Consider the following 27,095-nt stretch of genomic DNA (forward strand, 5'->3'; position numbering starts at 1 on the left):
AAAAATATTTTCTTTTTTTCGCCAAATCAGGGGGCAAATTCTGAACGTTTATTTGCTATGTAGTAAGAGACGTACAGAATATAAACATTTTTAATTATTAGAGTTTAATAAACTAAATTTATTCTTTGATGCCTTATAAATTCATCTTAAATAATTCATCCGATTTGAATGAAATACGAAATTAAATTTCGTTATTATGAATATGAATTTATATAAATTTTTATTTATATTTATATCTATATCTAAATATTATATACCTATATATTTATATTTTTAAATTTATTTATTTTTAAAACATTTATATAAATATGAATTAAAATATGAAATTTAATTTCGTTTTTCTCCTTTACCTTCTGTATGTGTTAGAATCTAATCTATAACAATGATAACAAAGAGCTTGAGAAATCTCTTTCAATTGGGCCCCCAGATTTCTGCGATATCAAGTATCTGTAGAGTTGTAAAACCTCTACCATAGTATTAATTAGGTCATTAATTCTACTTAAGATTTATAAACCCAATATAATTTAGGTGTTATTGGACGGAGACAAATCAACACATAAACATGATTGTGTCGTCTTAAGTAAATTTAATTTAACTGGAAAAGGATTAATCATCTAGAACGAATCGTTCGGATTTCTATCTTTCTTTCTTAAAATCTGGGTCTTTTAATTAGAGTACGGTACTCAAAAATAAAAATACAAGTCAACTAATCTATTTTAATTTAAAAAAAAATGTCTTGACTAAATTTTGGATGATCCAATAGTAGCATTCAATTTTCAAATTCTTATACTGCAGAATATTTAGAACAAGAAGATGTAATGAACGAGTCCCAGCCAAAATCCTGATAGACCAAATCCCGATTTTTTTAAAAGTAACATAGCTACTCCCACGATTCCGCCCGCGCTTGCTGGAGGCAAAGAGAAATTTTCTGTGTCTTGGGAAATTATTCTACGCATTATCCTCCATATATATTCATCTCTTTAGGATTTTGATCATTCGGGATTTTGGCTTTCGGGATTTTAGCCTTTTCGGGATTTTGGCGCTCGGGATTTTGGCTTCCGGGATTTTGGCTTTCGGGATTATGGCTGCCTCCGGTAATGAACTGCAAAAAGTCTAAATGCACTAAAAACTTTTCGAATTGTATCGTCGATCTAAGGGGAACTGTTCTAAATTTTGGACAGATCGACATAGACAAAATTTTCTGTTTTTGAGGTGTCATACTCTTAGAATAGATCAGATTATGGTAAATCGAGATAATGATACCTAGGCTTATTGAGCCGTTTGTATCTCCCGTGCATCTTCTCTATATGCATGTATGAATATAATTCAGAATCGTTTTGGGTGTAAGATCCTGCGCCCGCCTGTACGGTGCAAGAATTTCTCTATACACATTCAATGAATTCCCGTAAGAAGAAGGGCATTCCCGTAAGAAGTTCTCAACCGTCTCCAGGATAGCCCCACAGCCTCTACAAGATGCTGATGGCACCGAGAAAAATGTGGATGGTAAAATTTACCATCCTCCATACAAAATTCTAATGGCCGGATAGTAAAAAAGTCACCCAGCAAACGCGATATTAAATTGGACTGTCAAAAATTGTAGAATTTATTGCATGGATAGTAAATTGTAATAGCCGGATGGTAAATTCTAATATCCCCGGATATTAGATTTTACTATCCGGATGGTAAATTTTACTGGCAGGATAGTAAATTTTACTAGCCGGATATTAGAATGAAAAATGTCGGAAAAATTTATTTTTCCTTATTTTCATTGATTTTTGGCCATTGTTTGAGGGCTTGGGGCCCTTCCTGGATGACATTCTCTGTATTTCAAGCCATTTTGATGCGTGAAAATCTTTTTCCAACATTGACGACTCAGCCGAGATTTGAACACGCGACCTTTGCGATGACAGTCCAGCATCTTCCAGCTGCGCCACGAATTGCTATAATGTATTCAAAGCATATCGGGAACCGTTGCATCGGCACCCACGATATTCCAAAATGACATTCTAACAGTAGGATGGCAAATTTTACTGGCTTGGATAGTAATTTCAATCCAAATTACTATCCTCCGTTAAAATTTACTGTCTTCCAGTTAAATTTTAATATCAAATATGCGGCCAGTAAAATTTACTTCCCGGATATTAGAATCTAAGAGAGGTCAATGTAAACTCTAAAGGAGGATAGTAGATTTTACCATCCGGCTGTTAAAATTTACTATCCATAGGATAGTAAATTTTAAAATGTCAAGATGGTAGATTCTAAAGGAAAGTATCTATGGAGGATGGTATTTTCTACTATCTTTTGAGGCATTAGAATTTAAAGACACGATTTGTAGAAAATACCATCCAAATTTTTCTCGGTGGGGGCTAACCCCATCCTGAACAGGTGAAATCTTAGAAGGTGACCGGTGAAGGCACCCACGACAATTCGCAAATCTGTTCTGCTCAAATTGAGCAGAAAGTCGCTCCATATCTGTGAGGGGCCTCCAATCATCGAATCCCGCCTGTCTGCAACCCTGACAGCTCATCCAGTAATCTATTCTTTCACATAATCGGTTAGAAAGTTCCCTCATCCTTATAAGAGTCTCACCGCAATACAATTTGAAAGTTTTCATTATTTCCTTTTAGTAGTTTATAGTTATCTATTTTCCCTATTGCAGTTTATAGATATATTGATTGGTGTGCAATATCGGACACCAAGTTTCATATTGTTTCTTGCGTTTTTGGAACTTTTCCAATGTCTTTTTCACAGCCGTTCGTTTAACTCTTTTTGCTCTTTTTATTGTTCCTTGACTACGGAAAGTGGAAGATGTAAAAATTTATTTGATTTTTAGAAATTCAAGAACTGTCCGATATTGCGAGCTGTGCGAAATTTGGCACAATTTCTCTAATGGCGTCTACACACTAGTAGATTTTTTTTTTAAAAAAAATGCCTTTTTAAAGAAAATTTTCCCTATCCTATAGAAACGTCAGATTTTTTTTTTGAAAAACTCATTTTTTAAAAAAAAATTTCTACTAATGTGTAGACGACATAAGAGGATAAAAATGTAAAAAAATTATTCAACAACAGCGTCAAAGTGATTATTTGAAGCTATTCTAAAATCTTAAGTTTCACAAATTTCAAATAGTATTCTTTCTATACTATTTATATCTTTCATACATTTTTATTCATTTTTCTATGAAAATCAAGTGAATTTTTTTTAAGAACTTAGATAAAAATATACTATAACAAATGAACCTTTATAAAGAACTAAAGTTGAAAAACAAATTGTTAGATCTTTTATTTTAGTGTTCTAAGTGCATATAATCCCGAAATGATATATATTTCTTAAATGCCTTAAAAAATATTCAAAAAGTAAATTTAATCTTTCTGAGTGTACAAGTTTTCATATTTCCACAAACTATTTAAGGTAATTTATCGATGGATTCCAACACGAAGCCAATTATTTGGGTGTGGAGAGCAACTTGCTGAGAATATGAAGTACCTCGAGGCCTTCCTTAAACCTCTCCGAGAGCATTTGCAGCGAATAAACAACCTCTACAGTGCCCATAATTTGAATTCAACGAGAAAAGTGTGATTTAGAACAGTAATTCCCTCTACTTTTTAAACTTTTAAAATTTAAAACCTCACTAAATCATCACAATGTGTGCCAGAGTTGACAATATATACATCAGCCATACTTAAGTTTTTCATTTCCATTTGATAAATGAATAATGTCTGGGAGTGTATATGCTGAAAATTTCATCTCTCACCGTTAAAGCAATTTAATCATATTATGAGCTATATAAATTTTCTGCTGTGTAGGGATAAATTGTTAATTTAAAGTTTTGTGATTAGTTTTGGATTAAACATCAGCAATATTGTTCTTATGGAGATTCTGTATACAGAATGGGCTAAAGTACTCTATCAACTTTTGTATATACAAATTAATTAACTATTCCACTTTTCGACAGACATATTGAACTTTTTGTCTATCCCTTTTTTTGCAGAACACAAACAATTCCCCCCAAAAAAATATTTCGCCAAATGTTGAATTTAATGATTCTTGAGAGATTGTGGATGAGGATTTTCGGTTTTTCTGCAATTTTTGCAGTTTGATGGGACTTTGATGAGCTTCAACTTGGGTGAAAATTGAGAATCGATATGAAACTGTATTACATAAATGATATTCGATAACATTTTAGCAATTAGTTTGCAGCGAAAGAAATGTTATATACTTAAAGATTTTCAGTTTTTTTTTCAAAAATGATTTCTTTATAAAAAAGGCGTTGATTTAATTAATCTTATTCTAATTTTGATGTTAAGAAAGTTAATTCTTTATGGCCTATACATCTAGTAGAGAAATTTTTGTACTTTGACATTTGTCCTACACAAGCATAGGCAGTTTGCTTCAATATAACCATAAATTTCCCCAGAATCTAGATGTCATTTCAGATGGACAATTTATGAACCATAAGGATTTTTTAAAATTATATTATAATAACTTTAAAAATTCCAGTAAATGCAATTTTAATTACAGTAATCAGTTAAAAATAGTATAGCATACAAGCAAGCAGCATAAGTAATGGATACTATGCAATATGATGAATTAGAAACATACAATAAGACAAGGACTATTATTATAGGAATACACATAATAATTATAGCATTTATTACAATGTCAAAGGCAGAAGTCACCATGTGACATGGCAAATATTAGAAACTCAGGTAGGCACTTCTGGATCTGTGGAGCAGAATACTTCCGGAAGCATATCTATTATTATCTGATTTTCTAAAATTTATTCCCTTTTTTTTAGTAAAATTAATCAACTTTTCTTCTAAATTCAATTCTGTATGCTGAAATAAAGCACTGCATTTTTTCAGCATAATAATTTATCAATAATTTAAGATTGACTGTTTAAAGAAACCTAACTCATACTTAAACAATTTTGAAAATTATAATAACCTGCATATCGCTCCTCGGAAATTACAAGGGGCTAACATACTTTTTTGCAATTTTGATATTTTAATGCATTCAGAAAGAGAATTTAATGAATTTTCCGATGATATAAGTTATTAAATTTCGTGATTATGAAAGTTTTTTTTTTTAATTTTACTCCTTTTGATTTCTTGCGCAATTTTGTCTGAAGGGGTTATCGTTCAGTTTTTTCTGAAAAAAAAAAGACTAATGGTGCTATTTCAATGAAAAATGAACATGTTTCTTTTTAAGTATTTTACTGTTCTAAGATTCTTCTGGATTATCGACTTTTCCTTATGTTGGTTCTCATCTCGACTATTTTTCGCAGTCTTCGCCGGGATTTAAAACTATCAAAGAATCGAGACAGGAACCAATAAAAATAAAACTCAATTATGTAGGAGTTCTTGGGAACTGTAAAGTGCTAAAATACATATTCATTTTTCGTTGGTATAACAGCATATCTCAAGCAAGTTGATTCCTGTTGATTTTTGAAAAAATTACGCATAATTCAAAATGATAAGGAGCTAACTAAATAAAAAAAAACACATTTTAAAAGGTAAAAATAGATGTGTTTCGATATTACATACTGATCGTATGCCAATCTGTCGATCTCTGGATAAATTGTGCCGATCTGCCGATCTTTAGCGTCAGATCGGCTCTATTATTCCGATTGAGCCCAAACAGAAGTAGATTTTAATTCTCCAATAGTGTCTTGGATAAAAGGTAAGTGGAACTCTATTTGCACAAAAAGTCGCTTATGTTTGAAGAATTCGAATTCAATTTCGAATTTTCATACCAATTTTCGAACAAGGTGGGGAAAATTTCTCAAATATCACCAAGAATATCACACTAAAAAGCTGGTAAAAGAGTTACTCAGTGATGATGGAGTGATTAAATACTGAGGCAAGAACAGTAAACGTTGTTGTTCTGTTTTTTTCCTCATAACAATGTGCGGACCGTCACATTTTGACACTTGAGCACTTTGAAATTCGAACAGGATGTAACTTCCGCCACCTTGTGGAAGTATTAAGAAGTAAGAAAATCTCTTTTTTGGATCTTTAAATAGATTTTCGAATTTTCAAGATCTACTTCTGTACGGAAAGTTTTTGGATCTTCAAATAGATGTTCGAATTTTTCAATATCTACTTCTGTACGGAAAGATTGCCGCTCATGGTTCACTCTGAGAGCCACTTCTTCACCCCTTGATTTGTTTTTGTTTAGACTTAGGAAAGTGAGATAATTATTTACACAAAGTTGAATCTTTTATCCTGTCTCCTGAAAGATTGTGGAAACTGTTATCTCGTGAATTTAGAGCAGTTAAGATGTCTGAAAATGAGTTGGCTTATTGCATTATCCAAAGGAGCGATATGGTGCGAAAATTGTGGAAATTTTTGGCGGTAAATTGTAGAACAACAGCTTTTTTTATCAATTGATCGACTCCGATCAATCTCCATGATCGGCTTATAAGATGCCGATCAGTTTCCAGGATTGGATGATCTGTACCCATTAATCATTCATAAGGAACACTCCTGGCTTGTGGCATGTGGAGTTGAAGTCAAAGCTCATTTTTACATACAATCACGTACGCGAATTTCTCTTCTATTTGAAAATTTTACGCGAATTAACTTAAAAGCGAGGACTGTTCTCATTTTGGAAGTTACTGAACCCTGTGGAGGGATAAATATACTAGATTTATGTCTAAATAATTTTTCCCTATCGGCTCTGTGAGCTGAGTAGAGGATATGGCTTCAAATATCTCTATATAAAAAAGAGAACTTGCCATGGAGGTGATCATAGGATAATTGGTACCAATCAATTTTGGCACCCTTAGCGAAACTTCAAACTTGCAACCTTTCGAAGTGTTATGGACTGATCGGCATGAATTAGTTTTCATGTTTGGCATCCAAAACGAACCCTCAGTGTTACATCGACTGATCGGCATCGATCAATGTCCATGATCAGATGACTGGCGCAGATCAGTTTCCATGACCGGCACTCAAAGTGAACCGTACGTAAGTATAGCAGACCTGTTTCTCCCCTGCTTAAAGCTACTCTGTAAAATGTGAAAAGTTTAAGTTCAAGCGGTTCATCGTAAAGTAAGACTGACGATTTTGATGTTCGTCCATCAAGTTTCACCATTGCTGCTAGTATGTTTTTCCCGTTGCCAGGTCTTCTTTTATTGTACAAGTTTCAATTTTATATGCCATCATCAGTTCAATATGTTTCTCACCATTTCCAAACTCAATTGCTTTTCTTTTTCTCATTATGGTTCAAAGGACACATACAAAAAAAAGAGTCGAGTTGGGAAATGATACAGAAAGATAATAATAATCCTGAAAGAACCATAAAAATCTGCAATTTTCCCGTCCTCATCGGTGAAGTTGTGTTGCAAAACAGCAAAAGCACAAAAATGTCTGAAATACAATATAAATTGGAACTTAAGTGCCATTAGTTCCGTATCAGAGATTCCGCAAAACTGTTTCGAATATATAAATATTCTGGACGCCCAGATGGGTACTTGGGGGATGGAGGTAAATGGGGGCAAGGGGGATCTGATGGCAAAATAAAAAGAAAGAATGTATAGAAACATCATGAAGGAAAAAAAAGTGTGAAGATTGTTGGAAAAAAGTAGAGTGAATAGACAGAATTGAGGAGTATCAAGGCGGATGGTAAATGCTTGAAATCTAATGGCACAATCCACACTATTATTGTGCAATAATGGCTTCACTCTCTCGCTCTGCAAATGTCCAGTGAACCAATTTCTATTCGGAGATCCATTAAATGGGTGTAATGTAGAAATTTATGAGGTGGACATTCTCTCACTTTTGCTTGGATCATTTATTTTGCGAGCCCTTTGGCTCTCACGCCGCCAAATTACCCATTGATTCTATCCGAAGCCCCACATTTTATTAACAGGCTTTTTTTTATAGATGTACACAACATTTATGACTGTTCTTGCTTACGCTAAATGGACTTGCTATGAAAATTAATTCCCTCACACTATCAAATTTCAGGATAGGATGTGTAAAAACACCCCAATGTGCCCAATGCAAATTAATTCAATAAATTATATCACTTACAATAACTCCCCATTTCCAATGTTTGGCAAAATTATTATTAAATCATATTCTGGAAATGCAAAATAATCCACATATTTTAATATATTTTGACAAATGTATAAATCAGACAGATTTCAAGCTAAAAGGCTTTCATATTTGTTAGTTATATTTGCTCAAAGCTGTGTAAAAAATTGCTGTTAAGTTGACGTTGTAATAACTGTAATGGTCTCTATACACTGAGAAATTTTCCTCAAAAATGTTATAAACAGTACAATAACGATGCTGAAAAATTCAAAATCCAAAATATCCTTAAGTTTTTTTTTTAATTTTAAAGTACGTCGGAGGGAGTAATCTAATCTAGTAAATTTTGAAATAAGATATGTATAAATGATGTGTCATTAGACATAGGGGAAATGCTTATAATTTTGTCCAGTTTCTTATTTTGGACACTTTGAGGATAACATTGGACACTAAAAATAAATTGATTAAAATGATGGATTTTTATTCCAATATTTGATGAATAATGAATTATATCTAAATATTTGTTCTTTTTGGAATATTTTAACACTAAATACGTTAAAATTTGAATATGATTTGAGTTGAAATTGCTTTGTTGAAAATTCAGTGTGAGCAATTGCTTACGAGAAATATGACAGAACTTCGTGGCTTACTTCAGTCTTGTTTAGTTTTGGTGAAGTACTAACAAAGTTTGTTCGCTGTTTTTGAGTGATATTTTTGAATATTCATTGAATATTGTGTTGATTCACGTTACTGATGATTTGTACCTTTGACCTGAAGTGAGATTTGCCTTGTGAATTATATTTTTCGTGTGAAAAATGGGAAATTTTTTAAGACATTCACCAGTGAGGTGATGATTCTTATTTTGGACAGGTGTTTTTCTCACGAAATTTCGTGAAGTTTTAGCTTTTGTGATGACTAGGTTGGACAAATGCCTGGAGAAACAAAGGAGCATCATCTCTACGAAAGAGATGCAGTGAGAAATGCCTTGAAAGGCTCCCGGAAAGGGCAGGGAATGAGCGAATCCGCACGTACTTGTAGTATCGAAGTCAACTCACTTTAATGAATGATATGGAAAGTTTCTGGGCTTCTTGTGACATTCCACGTTTCCCTTACGTGACCAGGAAGAGGACTTGGTAAGATTGGTTCATAAAATGAAGAACAATGGGCATCCTGTTGAGGCGGATTATCTGTCCAAATTTACAGACAAGTTGTAAAAATTAATAACCAAGTTGTCCAAAATAAGAGTCAAATTCACCTCTACATATCAATTCATTTTTAAACGTATTAAAACTAATTTTAGTAAAAATGAGATGATAAATAGCTTGCCAAGTTTCTAAACAATCCTTCTGAAAAGAGAGTAACAAGAAAAGTCAATTAGTATTGAAAATATGGCACTTCAAACTTAGGATATCGATGCTTATATGCAGACTGTCCAAAATTATGAGCACTTCCCCTATATACCAAATATAGGAAATCTTTAATTTTAACACTAAATCTTAATTTATATATAACCTTGTAAATAACATTGATTATAAGGGGTTCCAGGTTTAACGACATTAACGGGACCGAAAATAATGTCCAAGTTCACAAACAGTAAAACAAAATATTTGTAGGAGAAAGGCTCATAATTTTGACCAGTTTCTTATTTTGGACACTTTGAGTATCAAATTGGACACTAAAATTAAATTGATTAAAATTATGTATTTTTATTCCAATATTTGATGAATAATGAATTCTATCTAAATATTTGTTCTTTTTGGAAGATTTTAACACTAAATATGTTAAATTTTGAACACGATTTGAGTTGAAATTGCTTTGTTGAAAATTCAGTGTGAGCGATTGCTTACGAGAAATATGACAGAAATTCGTGTTTACCTCAGTCTTATTTAGCTGTGCACAGCTAAATAAGACTGGTGAAGTACTAACACCATGGTGAAGTATTAACAATGTTTCTTTGCTCTTTTTGAATGATATTATTGAATATTCATTGAACATTGTTGATTCACGTTAATGGTGATTTGTACATTTGACCTGAAGTGAGATTTGCCTTGTGAATTAGATTTTTTCGTGTGAAAAGTTGAAAATTTCTTAAGACATTTAGCAGTGAGGTGATACTCCTTATTTTGGACAAGTGTTTTTCTCACGAAATTTCTTGAAATTTTAGCTTTTGTGATGATTAGGTTGGACAAATGCCTGGAGAAACAAAGGAGCATCAACTCTACGAAAGAGATGTAGCGAGAAATGCCTTGAAAGGCTACCGGAAAGGCCAGGGAGTTAGCGAATCCGCACGTACTTAGAGTTCCGAAGTCAACTCACTTTAATGAATGATATGGAAAGTTTCTGGGCTTCATGTGAAATTCTACGTTTCCCTTACATGAACAGGAAGAGGACTTGGTAAGATTGGTTCATGAAATGTAGGACAATAGGTATCCTGTTAAAATTTGAGTCAAATTCACCTCTACATATCAATTCATTTTCAAACGTATTGAAACTAATTTTAGTAAAAATAAGACAATAAATTGTTTGCTAAGTTTCTAAACAACCCTTCTGAAGAGAGAGTAACAAAAAAAGTCAATTAGTATTGAATATATCGCACTTCAAACTTGGAACATCAATGCTTGTAAGCAGACTGTCTAAAATTATGAGCCTTTACCCTATACATTCAACAGAAAGCCAAGCATTTTCGATGACTATTTATTTTTTTGTTCTCAGTTTTTTAAATGATTATTAGAATATTCAGAAGAATTACTATAATTTTTTTTTCTAATGATATTAGGGGAGAGTGGGACAATTCACATACATCAAGATTTTCTAAGACTCATTTGTTAAGCGTTTGTGAACGTGAACTATATTAATTTCGATTGTCTTTGCCACTGATCTTAACCAATTGCCAAGTGCACTTCAACTCATTTTCGACTCACTAAGAGCCTAGAGAAACGGTATCATGCGTACAATTGAACCAGCAGACCATGTTCTCCATTTAGAATTAATTTATTGTGAAAGTGGTTAATTAATTTATTGTGAATCACTTGTTATGATTGTCGCTCTCTGTTCATATACACAAATATTTCATTCGATTACGTACCAAACGAACAGAAGTCTGTTCAACCACTTTCACAATAAATTAATTTTCCATGGAAAACATGGTTACTTAATCTCGAAGTTGTTAACCCCGGGACCCCTGTATTCGGACAAACTAAACTTTGAAATAAATGTTAAGTTTGGTGTTGTGACAATACTCATTTAGTGCTTTATTGCAACTCTTACATTTCTCGGAGTGTTGTGAATTAGCACCGGTAAATTTATATTTTGAGGTACAATATTTTTGATAAATGATTTATTGATTAAAACTTATTAATTTTATTTTGAAAATTAATTAATTATCGACATAATTTGTTTTCATATAATCATTTCTAAAGTCTAGTTTATTCCGCCAATATAATTTTTCTAGTGACAGTGGGCTTTCACATACGCTCAATAAGCTCCTATTTCGCATAAATCCATCAATTTCTGCATAGAATTTGCATTGCATATTTTTTTATATTGCGCATTGCGATATATTGAAAAACAGTGATTGAGAATTCCATTAAAATTCAGATAATTTATTCACTCCAGTTTTTTCCTAAATAGGGGATGATGAGGCTGTTTAGACATGCATGGCATTAGAAATATTTGTCTATTGTACACATTTATGAATTTGGGTTCTGGCAGGATTTTCTTGATCAGAAGATGATCAGAATTATGGACACCCGATGCGATCGCTCGTTAAGGGGTTATATCTAGTAGGAGAACGCTTAAAATTAGAGGTTTTTTGTGAAATTTTTGTGACTTTGGCAATCAATATTAATTTTTCAGGGGTTATTACATATGTTTTGAGGAATTTAAAGATATTTTTTAATTTTGAATACAAAATGGAGGCGCAGCAGTGCGGGGACTTAGGGCATTTGGGCGTTGCACGGCAAGCACTAGAATTAGAGTAATTTTCATCAGATTGACTTGAAATTTTCAAGGCAACAGTTTAGATAGATTCTCTAGAGAAGTACAAGGAGTCCCGTGATTATGCATATCCACTGAGAGAAATCCGAAAAAGTTAAAATAACATTCCGGAAATGTTAATTTTACCCTGCAGTATTGATCCAAAATCGGTGTAAATATTACCCTTTTTAAGTATATTAGGGTTTAAGTTACCCATTTTCATGTTAATTTTACCCTTAAAAAGGTGTAAAATTAACATTAAAAAATGTTGATATATTTTTACACCTAAAAAGTGTTAAAATTATGAGGAAAAAAAGTTAATCGCACCCTCTTTTTTTTCTCAGTGTCGGAATTATGCATATGATAGAGTTATGCAAATACACTTATGCATCTTTGTCTGCCATTGCGATCTCATTTGTGCAATACCCATAAAAGTATGCAATTTTATCGAGATGATAAAATTGAAATGCGTGACTTATGAACCGTTGGCACTGAAAGTAGCCCAACAAATTGGCGTCAACAATATTTTGCATATTTTGCAGCGTTTCCGTGACTTATGCAAAAGAAGTCTCCTGAAAGTATGCAAAATTTCTATATGCATAAAGCCGTTTCGCGAGCTTATTCTCGGTAACAAAAATTATGCATAATCCCGGGATCCCCTGTACATTGGATTTTTTAAGATTGATATTGATAAATAATTACATTTATTATAAATAATTTTAAATTAAAAAAATATCCATTAGCTAGAACCTGATTTTCTATAAAACCTTATAAAAATCCTATTTTTTTTAATCAAAGTATTTCACTGCTCAAATTCCACAGTTTACATTGCTATAGTGCACCTTTAAACCATTTGATTTTATGAAATTGTCCATTAAAACGTAGCAAGAACGAATTTATAAGAAAGACCATTCCAAGTCTTCACAATGGCCCCACTTCTCCCTATGAGTGAGATATCTGAAGGAGCAATTTATTGAGAGCACAAATGGAATATTTTTGAGCTTACTGTGAACATACACAAGAGCACCCTTGGCCCCTTTTTAAATTGTCTGTGTTGAGCTAAAGTGATTCTTTTATCCCAGCAGCAAAATCATCCAACGTATTTTGATGAAGTACGCGGAATATTCATTTATTATAATAGAATTTAAAATAAAGCACAGATATAAAAGTTCAAAATACATTTTCCTCCGTAATTTAATCTACGCTGTAATGATATAATGAAATTTTCCTGCCAGATGAGAGGAGATAGATATTGATTAAAGTGCGTGTAGACCCACTTTTGAGGAGTTTTTTAAATGCAAAATTATTTTATGTGTATATTTCCAGGTATAATTGGGTTTGAATAAACTTTTAGTTTTTTTTCAGTTAATTTTATGTTTAATCAATGAGTTAGAAAAATACAGCTTTTGAACCTTTTCCTTTCAAGACTTGTTTATTTTTCAAAATTTTATCGTTGCTTCGGAAAAGTTTTTTGGTTTGATGATTTAAACTCACTTTTACTGTATGAGCTACAATATTTATTTTGCATTACAGTATATTTAAACTTTCATTGAAGTTTTTAATTATTGTTGCCATTGTAATTTTGCTTCATTGAGTGATCTAATAATATAACAGGTAATAAAACCCAATACGAAATGTATGGTATTCAAATTAAATAATCAAATATTCAAAAATTAATTATTAGGTGGAAGTAGGGCACCTTCGAATATAGGCCTGCTTTGAAATAAAGATTTTTCACAAATTTTAAAATAAAATTGAGCCTTATCATGATATACTTTATCTACACAAACAGATTGAGAAGCTAAATTGCATTATATGGCTCAGTTCCATTTAAGCATAGGATAAAAATCCCAATTTCAAAGGTGTCCCACTTCCCCCTACCCTGAATGTTAAATATTCAGGACGATTTCTGTAATTGAATAATAAAAATGTTTTTACGATATAATACATTTTTTTATAGTCTTGCATTCTAATTGTATTTTGACAGTAGGGTAAATTGAGGAGCTCAGAGCAAATATGTTAATCTTTATTGTTAACGGTACGTGAAGTTTTCAAATGAAATAATTACCTATTTCGTGAACAAAAAGGGTTTTTCTGAAGTGTCTGCAAGTGCTTCAATAGGATACCCCGGAAATATCGCTCCTTGGAAATTACAAGGGGCCAACTCACTTTTTGGCGATTTTGAGGTTTTAATGCACTCAGACAGAGAATTTAATAAAATTTCAGATATCAGTCAATAAATTTCGTTATTAGAAAAGTTTTTCATAATTTTACTCTTTATGTTTGCTTGCGCGTTTTTGTTTGAAGTCAAGGGGCACGAAATAGATTTATCGTTCAATTTTTTGTGAAACAAGGGACTAACTCAAGCAAGTTGATCCCTTGTCATTCTAATTTCATGAAAATTTGCGCATCATTTAGAATGACCAAGAGCTAACTCATAAAAAAACATATTTTGAAAGGTTAAAATATGTATGTTTCGATGTTTTTAATAATGCTCATACAAATAGAAAAGAATTAAATTATTTTTATTAACATACTTAATTGAGATAATTATTTATACAAAGTTGAATCTTTCATGCTGTCTCCTGAAAAATGGCTCAGAGTGAGTTGGCCCCTTGTAATTTCCAAGGAGCGATATGATATTTTTAGAGAGATTTTCTTATTCTTTTAGATGGGAAAGGAGAAAAGACCAGAAATAAGAACAAATTCTGCACTCAAGAGCAACTCAACAAGGTTTTGGAAGCCTTTCTTCGCGGTTTCACTTACACTGTTTGTCTCCAATTAGAAACTTTCCCTTGTCTCTATTTGGATTAATTTGTTTCCAATTGCAGCACTTTGAACTTGTGTATTTTTCTCATATTTAAGAAGTTTCAAAATTATATTTAAAGAAAATTCACTAAGCAGTAACATTCTAGAAGAGTCAAGGAGCAAATTTATGTAATTCTCTTCAGAAAAAAATATGAATTTAATGTGTTGAATTTTCTGTCAAAGTTAAAGCGTCTGGAAATGGTTTTGAATTAGGATATTTATCCTAAACTCTATAAAAAAGTAAAAATAAATTGTCGTGAAGTTGGTAAACACCTATTGCTCTCTAGACAAAGCAGTTTTTTAACCCTTTTAAAAATTTCAAAAAATTGAGATCTTAAAGTCAAAGTTATATAAAGGCTAAAAAACCAAAAAATACTGTTTCCTCAGAGCTTTTAGTGTCATCGATTATATTGGCATAAATTTTATATACCTAATCTTTTAATGCAAATTTCACAGGCCAAATATTCTTTTGAAGAATATAGAAATTTTTAGTCCTCTTTTCAACTCTTCAACTGTTTTAGTATTCAACGATTATCTTAATTATCTTAAAGTAAAAAAGGAGAAAGTGTGAGAGATTGAGAATTGGAATTAATAAAATATATTCTTGATTGGTTTTTTGCTTCTAAACCAATTTGATAAATTTTAATCAGAATTTATGCTCTGTGTAATATTCATTAGTGAAAGCTTGTGATGGGAATATTTATGATGATGAAAAGTACCGCGAACAAACATGAGTTCTCTTCTTAGAACCCAATCTATTAGCGAAGTGCTATATTATACAGCTATGTGCATGGAGCAAAGGAACACAGAGTATGATGGAAAAGTGAATTAAATGGTTTTCGACAGCTAGTCATATAAATTAATAGAAAATTTTAATTATATAGGGAAGTTGCAGCAAAAGTCTCTAAAGCATATGATACAGTTTTAAAATGATATAAGTAAAGAGAAATTGAAATATTCAAAATGTTTGTTACATAGTTAACAAAAGTACTTTCCATGTCACTCCATTGTGAAAATCAACTGAAATGCTTTTCTTGTGCAACTTTTCTTCAAATAATTATACATTTTATTTCCATTCTCTCTCCTTTTGGAGAAAAGCAGGATGATTGATAAAAGTGTTTACTGAAAGATATTCAGTGAATCAGCTAATGGAATTCATGATTCATTGCCATTTTATTTGAATAGTAGTCTCTTTCTCAATTGAATTGGGAGGATACTCAGAAAAGGACACAAAATTCTGTGCTTGAGAGACAATAGAGAAAGCAACTGACTGCAATAAATATTTTTCCATTACGACAAATGATTGGAAAAGTTAAAATGTTCTTTGATATCAAAGGTATTGAGATTTTTGTCCTTCAGGCATTTAATATTTTATTGCGATATAGGGAGCCTTTTTTAATAAAGTGCAATATAGCGTAAATTTAATATACATTTTTTATTTTACTCTTTGATTCATTTTGGTCTCTGTGCACGTGTTAGTGTATGATAGATAATTACCGTTTTTTGTTTTTTACATTGAAATTTGCTACTATATTAACTTTAAATTAAAAAGTGTAATTAGTCAAGAGTTTTTCTTCCACTGTTGGTGCATTCGAAATTTGGTATAGCATAAAATTGGAAAAAATTTGAACTTAGAAATTGGAATTTTGAATTTCGAGATTTCTTCTCTGTTTTAGGTAAGAGAAAATTATCGCTATTTGTCTTCTTCTCCCTCAGACTTTTCTAAACCAGTGAGAAAGATTGTCAATTCATATTTTAAAAATTAACATATTTTACCCTGCTTGAACTTAAAATTAATCTCAACCTTTAAATAATTTTAGGTAAGTCTTATTTTGAGAATTATGGCTTATAAATATAATCAAAACTTATTTGTAATTTACTGCTCGAACTCAAAGACAGAGCAGTTGTATAATCCACTTTTTTTCAACTTGTGACACGGTTAGAGGCTAAACGGTAAGAAATATTGACTTCTGGTCTTCGACGATCCCCCCCCCCAATAAGTCAACCTTATCTTAACCTCTCCTTCCCTATTAAAACCATGACTTTTTGTGGTTTATTTCGAAAACGGCTCCTATGATTTCCTTCATTTTCGAATATGTTTTGGAGGCAGTAAAGGCGAATACTTCGTCCTTGGACACCTGTGTTCGAAAACCATTGTGATATCGAATTTTCGAATATCAAAGTCTAATCACTTTGGAGGTCCTATTTTTCAACAGATTTGCTTAAATGAAGACTTTTTGAAAGATTTTGACATTTTCAACGCGACTGCATCGAACTTAATCGGTAGTGAATCGGGAATATACGAGTAAATGATTTACCTTTCTCGAATTTAGTTTATTTTTCGAAAGCTTGTTATTCATGTTAAAATATTCTAAAACCTACTCTTAAACAATTTCTTATTTCAGAATGTCTTTTTTTTTAATCTATCGATCAGATTAATCGATAGTAAGCGGTATGTACCCAAAAAAACATTCGAACAGGCCGGACAGCTCTTTCACGTGGGTTCGAGCACTCCACAAAGCTGGGACGCACCATGTCTTTTTCTTGAATTTTAAGATTTATTCACTGTTTCTGATTGGCAAAGAGAAAAAAAATAGCAGTACCTTTTCGTGGTATTTACATTACTTATCTGTAACAGTAAGAGAACTTCAAAATAAAAACGGATGGCAAAGTTTTCCAGGTTTTGCGAAGTGCTCGAACTTGTGACTTAGATGCTATACCTCAAAATTCCTTTCGCATTATTTACCATTTACTGGTTTTTAACCGATTTGAACCAATTCATATATGATGCCCAAAATAGTTTCAAGAGTAATAGAATTAGTTTTCGGACAAAAATTACTTATCGGTTTATTACCTGTTCACAATTGATTTGAACCGAATAATAATAAATCACTTAAAATATTGCCCAAAAAACTTTGGAAATAATACAATTAAATTGCAGATGAAAATTAGTTATCGTTTATGAACTGGTTCATTGCCGGTTCATAACCGATAGATAAAGCTTGTCAGGAATTCCAGGACCCTTGCAACGAGCTAAAGTCTGATGCCATTCGGTTGAGAAATACGCTCTCTAGAGACCTATAAACTTGTGAAAAACCGATATAAGGAATGAGCGAGGTTTTTTTTTTTAGGACAATCTGTCCTTTCGGTGGGCGTTGGAATCTGCTGATCAAATCCTGTGAATTAAACACATAATTTCACCAGAGCTTTCGATACTTATCGTGCCTTCCTCAGTGGTTCTTGGTTGTTCTTTTCCTTTCTTTTTCTAAAATTCGCTTCTAACCAAATTCAAAATACTGTTGGATAAGAAAGTAAAGAAATTAGTGTAAAAATCCTAAAGAAAAAACCAACCAAGAACCACTGAGGAACACAGGATAAGTGTCGAAAGTTCTGGTGAAATTGTGTGTATAATTCATAGTTTGATCAACAGATCCCGACGCTCACCGGAAGGACAGATTTTCCTGAAAACCTAACTCAGTTACACCACCGTCGACTGTCCCAGATATTAGGAATGATTTAGCGGTATTTTCGTAACTGGACTGGACGAAGTGTCCGCCTGGGTAATCTCTAAAACATATTCAAAAATTAAGAAAATCTCCCGACGCGTTTTCGAATAATCCTAAAAAACATTGTTTTGGAGGGGTCGAAAAGGGATGGGAGTAAAATAAGGGGCATGTTAATGGTTGCATTTTCGATTTATGGGGGGGGGGGGTCTTCTTATGTTTCAATTCTCTATCTCTAACCATTTGGGTTCTAAGTGTGGTAACAGCCGCACGGACAGATAAACAGGACAAACAGATAGACGGACAATCAGAGCGACACCATCAGAAATCGTTTGAAATATGGAAATATGTTGAGGAAAGTGGTTCCTGGGGGATGAAAGGCGGAAATTTTTTGGAGTGAAAAAATCGAGGAATTATACATAGTGTTCTCTCTGTGGAGTTCAAGCAGTAAAATTAGATAGTGTTTAAATTTACCCTATTGATTGTAGAGTCGAAGGAATACCTCTTTGACAGGGAATACCTGCCTGTTAACAGATTTGTCGTTTTTTTAATAATCTATCTTTTCTTATAAGGATAGATGTTAAAATTTCATATCCAAAACGATGTTGAAAGTATTTCAATATGTGCTTTTAGGGTAAAATGTGGCAGTAGTAAGCACGGGGTAGTTGTAAACACTATGATGTTTTTAATTAGATATTAGATTTCAAAGAACGAGACTTATACAAATTTATAGACAGTCCAGGGGTTTCTGTCTAAATAAATAGGCGACATAAGTTCAAGTAGTGCATACGTAAAAGTCAGTGTTTACAGATACTCTGTGTTTACTACTGCCTCAGTTACCCTTATGGCTCTATACTTGTATTAAGTGTGATTCCTTCATAATCATACCCATTCTACAAGACGAAATGCATTTGTTGATAATATTATGCACAAATATTGATGAAATCTCTTTACTTTAGAGTTCAGTGTTTCGTAAATATGTTTTGTTGTATCTCGTGATGAGATCAATAACCACAACCTAAGGGAGAATTTAATTGCCTCAAACCTCTCCAGCCAAATCCTAATTGTGTATAACTAAGTCCCTGAAACCTCAGAATTTTCACTTTCTATCTCTTCTGATTTTCCGTTGAGTGTTTAGTAGAAAAGTGAAAATAAACTTGTTTTCACAGCAATACAATAAAAAAAATTTGCATTTCAAATTAAGCAACAATAAAGTTCTCATTGATATTCCAGCGGCGGATGGTTAACCCCTATCATGGGGATACCTTCTATCCCTCGAGTGACCCAAAAGCAATTATTTTGTCTACCTTTGACAAAATAAATCTCTCTGAGACTTTCACTGGGAATTTTGGGGAGAAATTTGAAGAGGGTAGGGGTGGTTTTTCTTTCTTTTGTATTTTGTCTTTTGAGATATTCTGCGGGTAGTTTTGATGTGTATGCATAATATCTTAGCATAAATCGCCCTAATATAAAATACATTCTCACCACAGTTCCCAGTGGAGGAACTCTAATTCCTATTCGCAAAACCAAGCAATGTACGGGATGACACAAGCCATCTGGGAACTGGATGGGAGCCGAAGTGTGAGGATTACAGCTGAAATAAGTAGAATATCTTCAACATGCTTCCTTTATATAATCCGAATGACATAAAGCTGATAAATTACGATGGTGGTTTTTGACATACACAGAGCCACAACTTCCAGCTTGTGCAGCTACCCTTGGTAGTGTCTGGGTTACAAAACCAAAATGGAAATGGGGAAGTAGAAGCCCCTTATGTACCTCTCACAAGGAAGCTTGCGACAGCTACTTGAGATGTATAAAATACACTTGGTCAACAACTTTTCATGCGGTGGGAATGTTGATGTAATAATATGGTGAATAAAATAATTCCTCATTCCATCCAAAACCATCCCTCCTGCCCTACTGAATTCGTATGAAACGCTGCCAAGAGATGACTGAATGATGGAGTATGTAAGATCACCATTTCTTACCACGATTTCTAAATTAAATTTTCACAAAATTAATTGTCACAATTAATTATAATATTTTTTATTGCCAACCATCCTTTGAGCTAGAAATTAAAAAAAATTAAAAAAGAAAGTAAGAAATTATGGTAGGGAGAGAAATGTCAGAAGGACTAAAACCATGGGACCTAGAGGTTGCACAGGAGAATCATGTTCAACAGAGAGAAAAGTCCAAGGAGAATTATGAACATCATTATACGACACAATTTAATTAATATTAAAAGTTGTGCAAATATGGCGAATCTGTCATGTTGTAAGATGAATCACAGAGATTAACATATAAATTTTGGAAAATGTCAAGAAGTGTGCAAAATGAAAATTTCAATCTTAGGAGATTTTCCTTTTGATGTGCTAGAGCTCCCAATGTTAGTACACTTCAAATATTTATGCTGACGCAATTTTCTGCACATACAACAGATTTTTCTTCATAATATTTTCCACCAAAGATTCCCAGCTGTATAATCCTCTATTTAATATTCTCACCAATATTTGAGGATGCTCCGGAGAATTTTTCACAATGTCAAATTAATGAAAGTATAGGAGTTCAGTGTTAGCATAGAACTGTATACAAAAATAATGAATACATGCTGGCACCATCAATGTATTCATATGGTGATTCTTTTTATGCAAAACAATATATTTTAGAGGATTTTCTAAAAAAAAATCAATATTTATATGCATACAACCCTACTGGAAAAAAAGAACAACCTAAGGCAGTTATCGCGCTATGAAAAATTTAGTTTGATTTACTGGTTCTCTATTGTGCGTTTGAAAGTATAACTTCTGACTTTTAAATGTTAATTTGTAAGACTTTAATTTATTTAATAATTAAAAAAAACAGATTTAACACTCAAAAATAGTTGAAATAAACTTAAAAGCATATGGCTTGCCATTAATATTTTTAACCCATTTGTGACGATACTGGAGAATTCATATCTGCGCTATAGCGGGAAGTGCGGCACCTTTGAAATTGGAATTTTTCGCCTATTTTTAAATAAAATTGAGCCTTATCGTGATATAATTTAGCTGCACCAACAGATTGAGAAGATAAATTTCAATAGAATATGGCTCAGTTCCAATTAAACATAGGACAAAAATTCAAATTTCAAAGGTGCCCCACTTCCCCCCATCCGAACTGGTGTAGGTAAAGGACTTTTAAAAATAATCCACTCGAGGCAGGACTAGAGGTAGGGGAGACTGGGACAAAACTTGTCAAAACGCATATTTAATTCTTTCACGAGCTCTGAGAAAACTTAAACGTTTTATAATGAGCATATTCTTATAGGAAATTTACTGCTCTACAACATTGCAGAAGACTATTGTCCTTTATCTTGAAAGAAATCTGATTTTCGAATCATTTTCTAAAAGTTGATTTTATGGACATTCTCAAAATTGCTGGGGCAAATTTTGTCAGTCTTCGGATAATTTGTGACGTTTTACTCTCGCAAATTTTAAAAATATCAAATAGACATATTTTATAGGAAATTTATTCCTCTAGGGGAAATGCTTATAATTTTGTCCAGTTTCTTATTTTGGACACTTTGAGGATAACATTGGACACTAAAAATAAATTGATTAAAATGATGGATTTTTATTCCAATATTTGATGAATAATGAATTCTATCTAAATATTTGTTCTTTTTGGAAGATTTTAACACTAAATACGTTAAAATTTGAATATGATTTGAGTTGAAATTGCTTTGTTGAAAATTCAGTGTGAGCAATTGCTTACGAGAAATATGACAGAACTTCGTGGCTTACTTCAGTCTTATTTAGTTTTGGTGAAGTACTAACAAAGTTTGTTCGCTGTTTTTGAGTGATATTATTGAATATTCATTGAATATTGTGTTGATTCACGTTACTGATGATTTGTACATTTGACCTGAAGTGAGATTTGCCTTGTGAATTATATTTTTCGTGTGAAAAATGGGAAATGTTTTAAGACATTCACCAGTGAGGTGATGATTCTTATTTTGGACAGGTGTTTTTCTCACGAAATTTCGTGAAGTTTTAGCTTTTGTGATGACTAGGTTGGACAAATGCCTGGAGAAACAAAGAAGCATCATCTCTACGAAAGAGATGTAGCGAGAAATGCCTTGAAAGGCTCCCGGAAAGGTCAGGGAATGAGCGAATCCGCACGTACTTGGAGTATCGAAGTCAACTCACTTTAATGAATGATATGGAAAGTTTCCGGGCTTCTGTGACATTCTACGTTTCCTTTGCAAGAACAGGAAGAGGACTTGGTAAGATTGGTTCATAAAATGAAGAACAATGGGCATCCTGTTGAGGCGGATTATCTATCCAAATTTACAGACAAGTTGTAAAAATTAATAACCAAGTTGTCCAAAATAAGAGTCAAATTCACCTCTACATATCAATTCATTTTTAAACGTATTAAAACTAATTTTAATAAAAATAAGACGATAAATAGCTTGCTAAGTTTCTAAACAACCCTTCTGAAAAGAGAGTAACAAGAAATGTCAATTAGTATAGAAAATATCGCAATTCAAACTTGGAACTTCGATGCTTATAAGCAGACTGTCCAAAATTATGAGCACTTCCCCTATGTCGAAGATAATTTTTCTCTATCTTAAGGAGAAATGTGCTTAAATTGAGTTAATCAGTATTGATATTTTCTGTAAGCCAAATATTCCAAATATAGGGCTCAAAATTTCATTAAAATTTTGAAAGTTTAAGAAGGTTCATGAAGGCTATCTATAATAAAAATTGCAAGCCTCAGTCTCTTTTATTTTAGAAAATAGTGAATATTGAAATTTTCGTTTTGACATATTTTGCCCCAGTCTCCCCTAATTTAATAATAATTCACTAGAGGTACACTGAGAGAAATCCGAAAAAGTTAAAATAACATTCCGAAAATGTTAATTTTACCCTGCAGTATTGATCCGAAATCGGTGTAAATAATACCCTTTTTAGGTGTATTAGGGGTTAAAGTTATCTTTTTTCAAGTTAATTTTACCCATTTTACCCTTAAAAAGGTGTAAAATTAACATTAAAAAATGTCGATATATTTTTACACCTAAAAAGTGTTAATGTTATGAGGAAAAAATGTTTATCGCACCCTCTTTTTTTTCTCAGTGTACAAATATTGGGTGTGTGAATAAGTCATCGCTGATGATCATCATACGGTGTTACTTCAGCCAATTTACATTGGAAAATACTACTTCTGACCCACTCGTACACCGCCATATTTAGGCTTCAAAAGACAGTATAAGTGAGTTCTCAGAAACATTCCTTCATACGATTCATACATTCATTTTAAACCGCTTGGCCCTATCGGGATCGCGGGCTTAGGACATCCAGGTTAACAACCGACGTCTGTCGATCCTTCGCCACTTTGTTGTGGTGGAAGGTTTGTTAAACCTGATGTCATTTTTCTTTAAAGTAGAACACTGTGAAAGACTATTATCCAAGCCTGAAATCACCTTAATCAGAAGACACGAGTTTTTGGATCGCTAAGGACTCTTTGTAAACGCAGAGTAACAATGCGTGCCTATAGCTATTTCCAAACAAACTGTAACCGATTCTAGAACTAATTACAGCCTTTTTTTATCCGCCATCTGGGACGCTTTTCCCAGGTTTTTTCTTATTTTTCTGATTGTTACTAGAGATAAAAAGTGCATACTCTAAGGTAATTTGAACCGTAAAGAAACATGGAGTAAGCTTGGTTAGGCCACAATATCGACGGAAAGGCCGAATATTCAAGGTTCCAAGCTCATGCTCTAAAGAAACCATAAATAGCAATGTTTATTGTAGAGGATTTTCCCCCACAAAAAGGTAAAGTAGCGATAGTGTCGTTACTCTCCTCGTCGTTGGCAACACTTCCTATTGTAATCGCAAAGCTGCCTCCCTGACCTGCTTCAGAGTGAGTGGTACTAGCCCCCGGCGAAGTGTTTTTTTTTATATTGAGCTGTTTGAAGCCAACTCACAAATTGATCAGAAACTCAGCTTGCACTTCTCAGGACAAGATCGAATTTAGACAGATATATAGTATATTTATCCCTCTTTACAAGGCTCAGAGTCTTGTACACAAGGCTCACCTCAATTTCGACATATATCGTGTAATGGTCACGAGCGCAGAAAAATTCCCATACGCATTTGTATGTGGAATTAAGAAATTGGCTTCAACTTTGAAGGCCGCCGGGGACTAGGAGTGGTATGACACCTTGGCGCCATGTGTGGTGGAGTCAGTATGTCATGGAAAGGCTCAGAGTGCAGATGCTGAAACCTGCAATTTCCAAAAAGAGGGTCACCACCTATTGAGCGTAAGCGTCTGTATTCCGTAAGGGCTACACTATATGAAGATCATTGATACGTTTGAACGAAACTCTGAAGGAGTAACGGCCCTAATACAAGAGCAGATATGATAAAGTCGTTTTGCAATATGACATTGCTAGGCCACATATTAAAAATTAGGTAAAGGAATACTTGGAAACACTCAGATGGAACATCCTATCCCATACACTGTATTCATCAAGCTTTTTCCATTAACCACTAATTCCGGACAATTGTTCATGAGTTGAATGATCAGCACTTCAAACCATATGAAGAAACCAAAAACTGGGATGATTCTTAGATTGCGTCTTTTGACCGATCGTTCTTTCAACACGGAAACCATATTCCATCAGAACTAGTGCAGAAAAGTAAAGGCTAGTGATGGGCAATACTTCGAATTATGTTATTATTTACTCATAGTCTTATAAAGCATTCATTTTCACACAAAACCAGAGGAAATTTTCTCACACTTCCAATACGTTTTATTGCAATTTTTTTTTAAGGTTGCTGAAAGTAACGCAAGTTTTTGCATAAAGTGATGCACTAAATGTTTGACATCGCGTCACTTTTTGGTAATATTTTTTTCTTTAATCGATTTCGTTATTGAATTCTAAGTGGTATATAATTTTCTTAGATACTTACACTGTACTAATAAATAGTGTTTGTATTTCTAAGGATTTTATGTAGAAAAATTAAATTCTGGGACCATTAGGGGAAACTGTGGCACCACCAAACACGGGGTAGCACCAAACGCACCAAACGCACCAAACACTAATTTTTATTTCTAAACCACTTGGACTATCTCGACCATTCCTTCAGTGGACAAGCATCCCTATAGTGCCTATAAATTCCTAAAGACCTTATCCTCTGAAGTCAAATATCCGATTAAAAATTCGCAGTGTTTGGTGGTACCCCGTGTATGGTGGTGCCTCAGTTTCCCCTAAGATACGTTTACGAAAATATCCCTCGGACTGAGATCCTTAATAAATAATTCCTCTTCCGTCTCACAATACCTATTTATAAGTTTAAAAGTCGGAAACTCCAAAATACGAACTACTTTAGTATTTTCAGTGCGTTGTTCTAAAGGGTTAATAATAAATTTAATGAGAAAAATGAATTTGCATGTATGCAAATTATCTTAATCACTTTAAATATTTGAAGGGAACTTGCCATTAGGGAAGAGGCTCTCGTGTCATGTTTTCCTCATAGGTCATACAAAATACTTATTTTAATTTGAATGAAGATTGAAGTAATGCAAGGAAGTTAAAAATAATTATTTAAAATTAAAAATAATATAATTTTGCTGCTAAAATCGTAGTAAAAATATATTATTAATTAACAATAAAAACTAGAAATTAATTTAAAAAAAAAAGAAAAAAATCATACCGCGGTGTTATTTCAAAATATTGCGTCGTGCGATTAAGGTTACAGTTAATAAATTTTCTAAACCAAAATCTAAAATTCTAAAATTTGGTTTTTAATACCAAAATAAATAACTAATTTTTGAGTTGTAATTTTAAGTTGTACATTTTAGAAAAGCTTTGTAAAATTTAGAAATTGAATATTAGATTTTCCTGTTAATTCTTCAATGTAAAATGTTGAAAAATATTCCAAATAAGACATATTGTAACCTATATTACTTGAAAAATTATTAAATTATTTTTGTACATCGTAATCTCGCACATACTAATCGTATTGGTCTCTTATTACCACTAGTCGTTACATTAAGAATTATTTTGAAATTCAAAAGCCTTTACTTTTTAGTTGAATAAGTTACCTAAATCTAATATTTCAAACTTAAAGTTCTTCATACAAAGAATTAAAGACTATCATAATAAAATTTGGATTTTATGCTATGCGGAATAGGGTAAATTGGTACAAGTTGGACAATGGCAAAAGTTGGAAAATTTCGCTGGGACAAGTTGGACAGGCAATTTTTTCTTGATAAATACAGTACTAAATTTTAATTAGTATATTTTTCTATGTTATAGTTTAATTATTTGGTTCCTTGTGCTGCAAATAAAGTGAAAATCCATTCATATGAATAAGATTTAACGTATAAAATTCTCACCTCAATTGACAGTGTAACTTTTCACCGTCGAAAAAATACATCGATCGGCCATTTTTCCTAATAAAAACACAAGAAGAGTGACTTTGGTTTTTCGGTTCTGTTGACATTTCTCAATATTTCTGGCAAATTTTAGTGGAATAAAGTGTTTAATCTCGATAGTTAACAGTACGTAATGGTTTTATTTGATATAATTACTAACTGTATGAAGAAAAAGTGCTTATTTGAAGCGTGAGCAAAAGTGACAAGTTGGACATCCGGAGATACGATTATATTGCAGGGGTTTTCTTTTTATTTCAGATGGGTAAAAAAGCAAATAAATTGAAAAAGTACAAATCCTATACTCAAGACCAAGTGAACAAAGCACTGGAAGCTTTTCGTCAAGGA

The 27,095-nt window shown here is 32.8% G+C and overlaps 1 protein-coding gene across 3 annotated transcripts in view; it reads left to right on the top strand.

The window, feature by feature from the left end:
- LOC129807127 (uncharacterized) overlaps positions 1 to 3,679 on the top strand; it is a 62,033-nt gene extending 58,354 nt beyond the window's left edge. For all 3 annotated transcript variants that reach the window (XM_055856172.1, XM_055856174.1, XM_055856173.1), the window contains exon 6: positions 3,410 to 3,679. In XM_055856172.1, the coding sequence (XP_055712147.1) occupies positions 3,410 to 3,577 (168 nt within the window). In that variant the 3' untranslated portion in view covers positions 3,578 to 3,679. The remainder of the gene's footprint in view (positions 1 to 3,409) is intronic.
- Positions 3,680 to 27,095: the final 23,416 nt, after the last annotated feature.

This window comes from Phlebotomus papatasi, chromosome 3 (assembly GCF_024763615.1).
Source record: "Phlebotomus papatasi isolate M1 chromosome 3, Ppap_2.1, whole genome shotgun sequence".
Lineage (NCBI taxonomy): Eukaryota > Metazoa > Arthropoda > Insecta > Diptera > Psychodidae > Phlebotomus > Phlebotomus papatasi.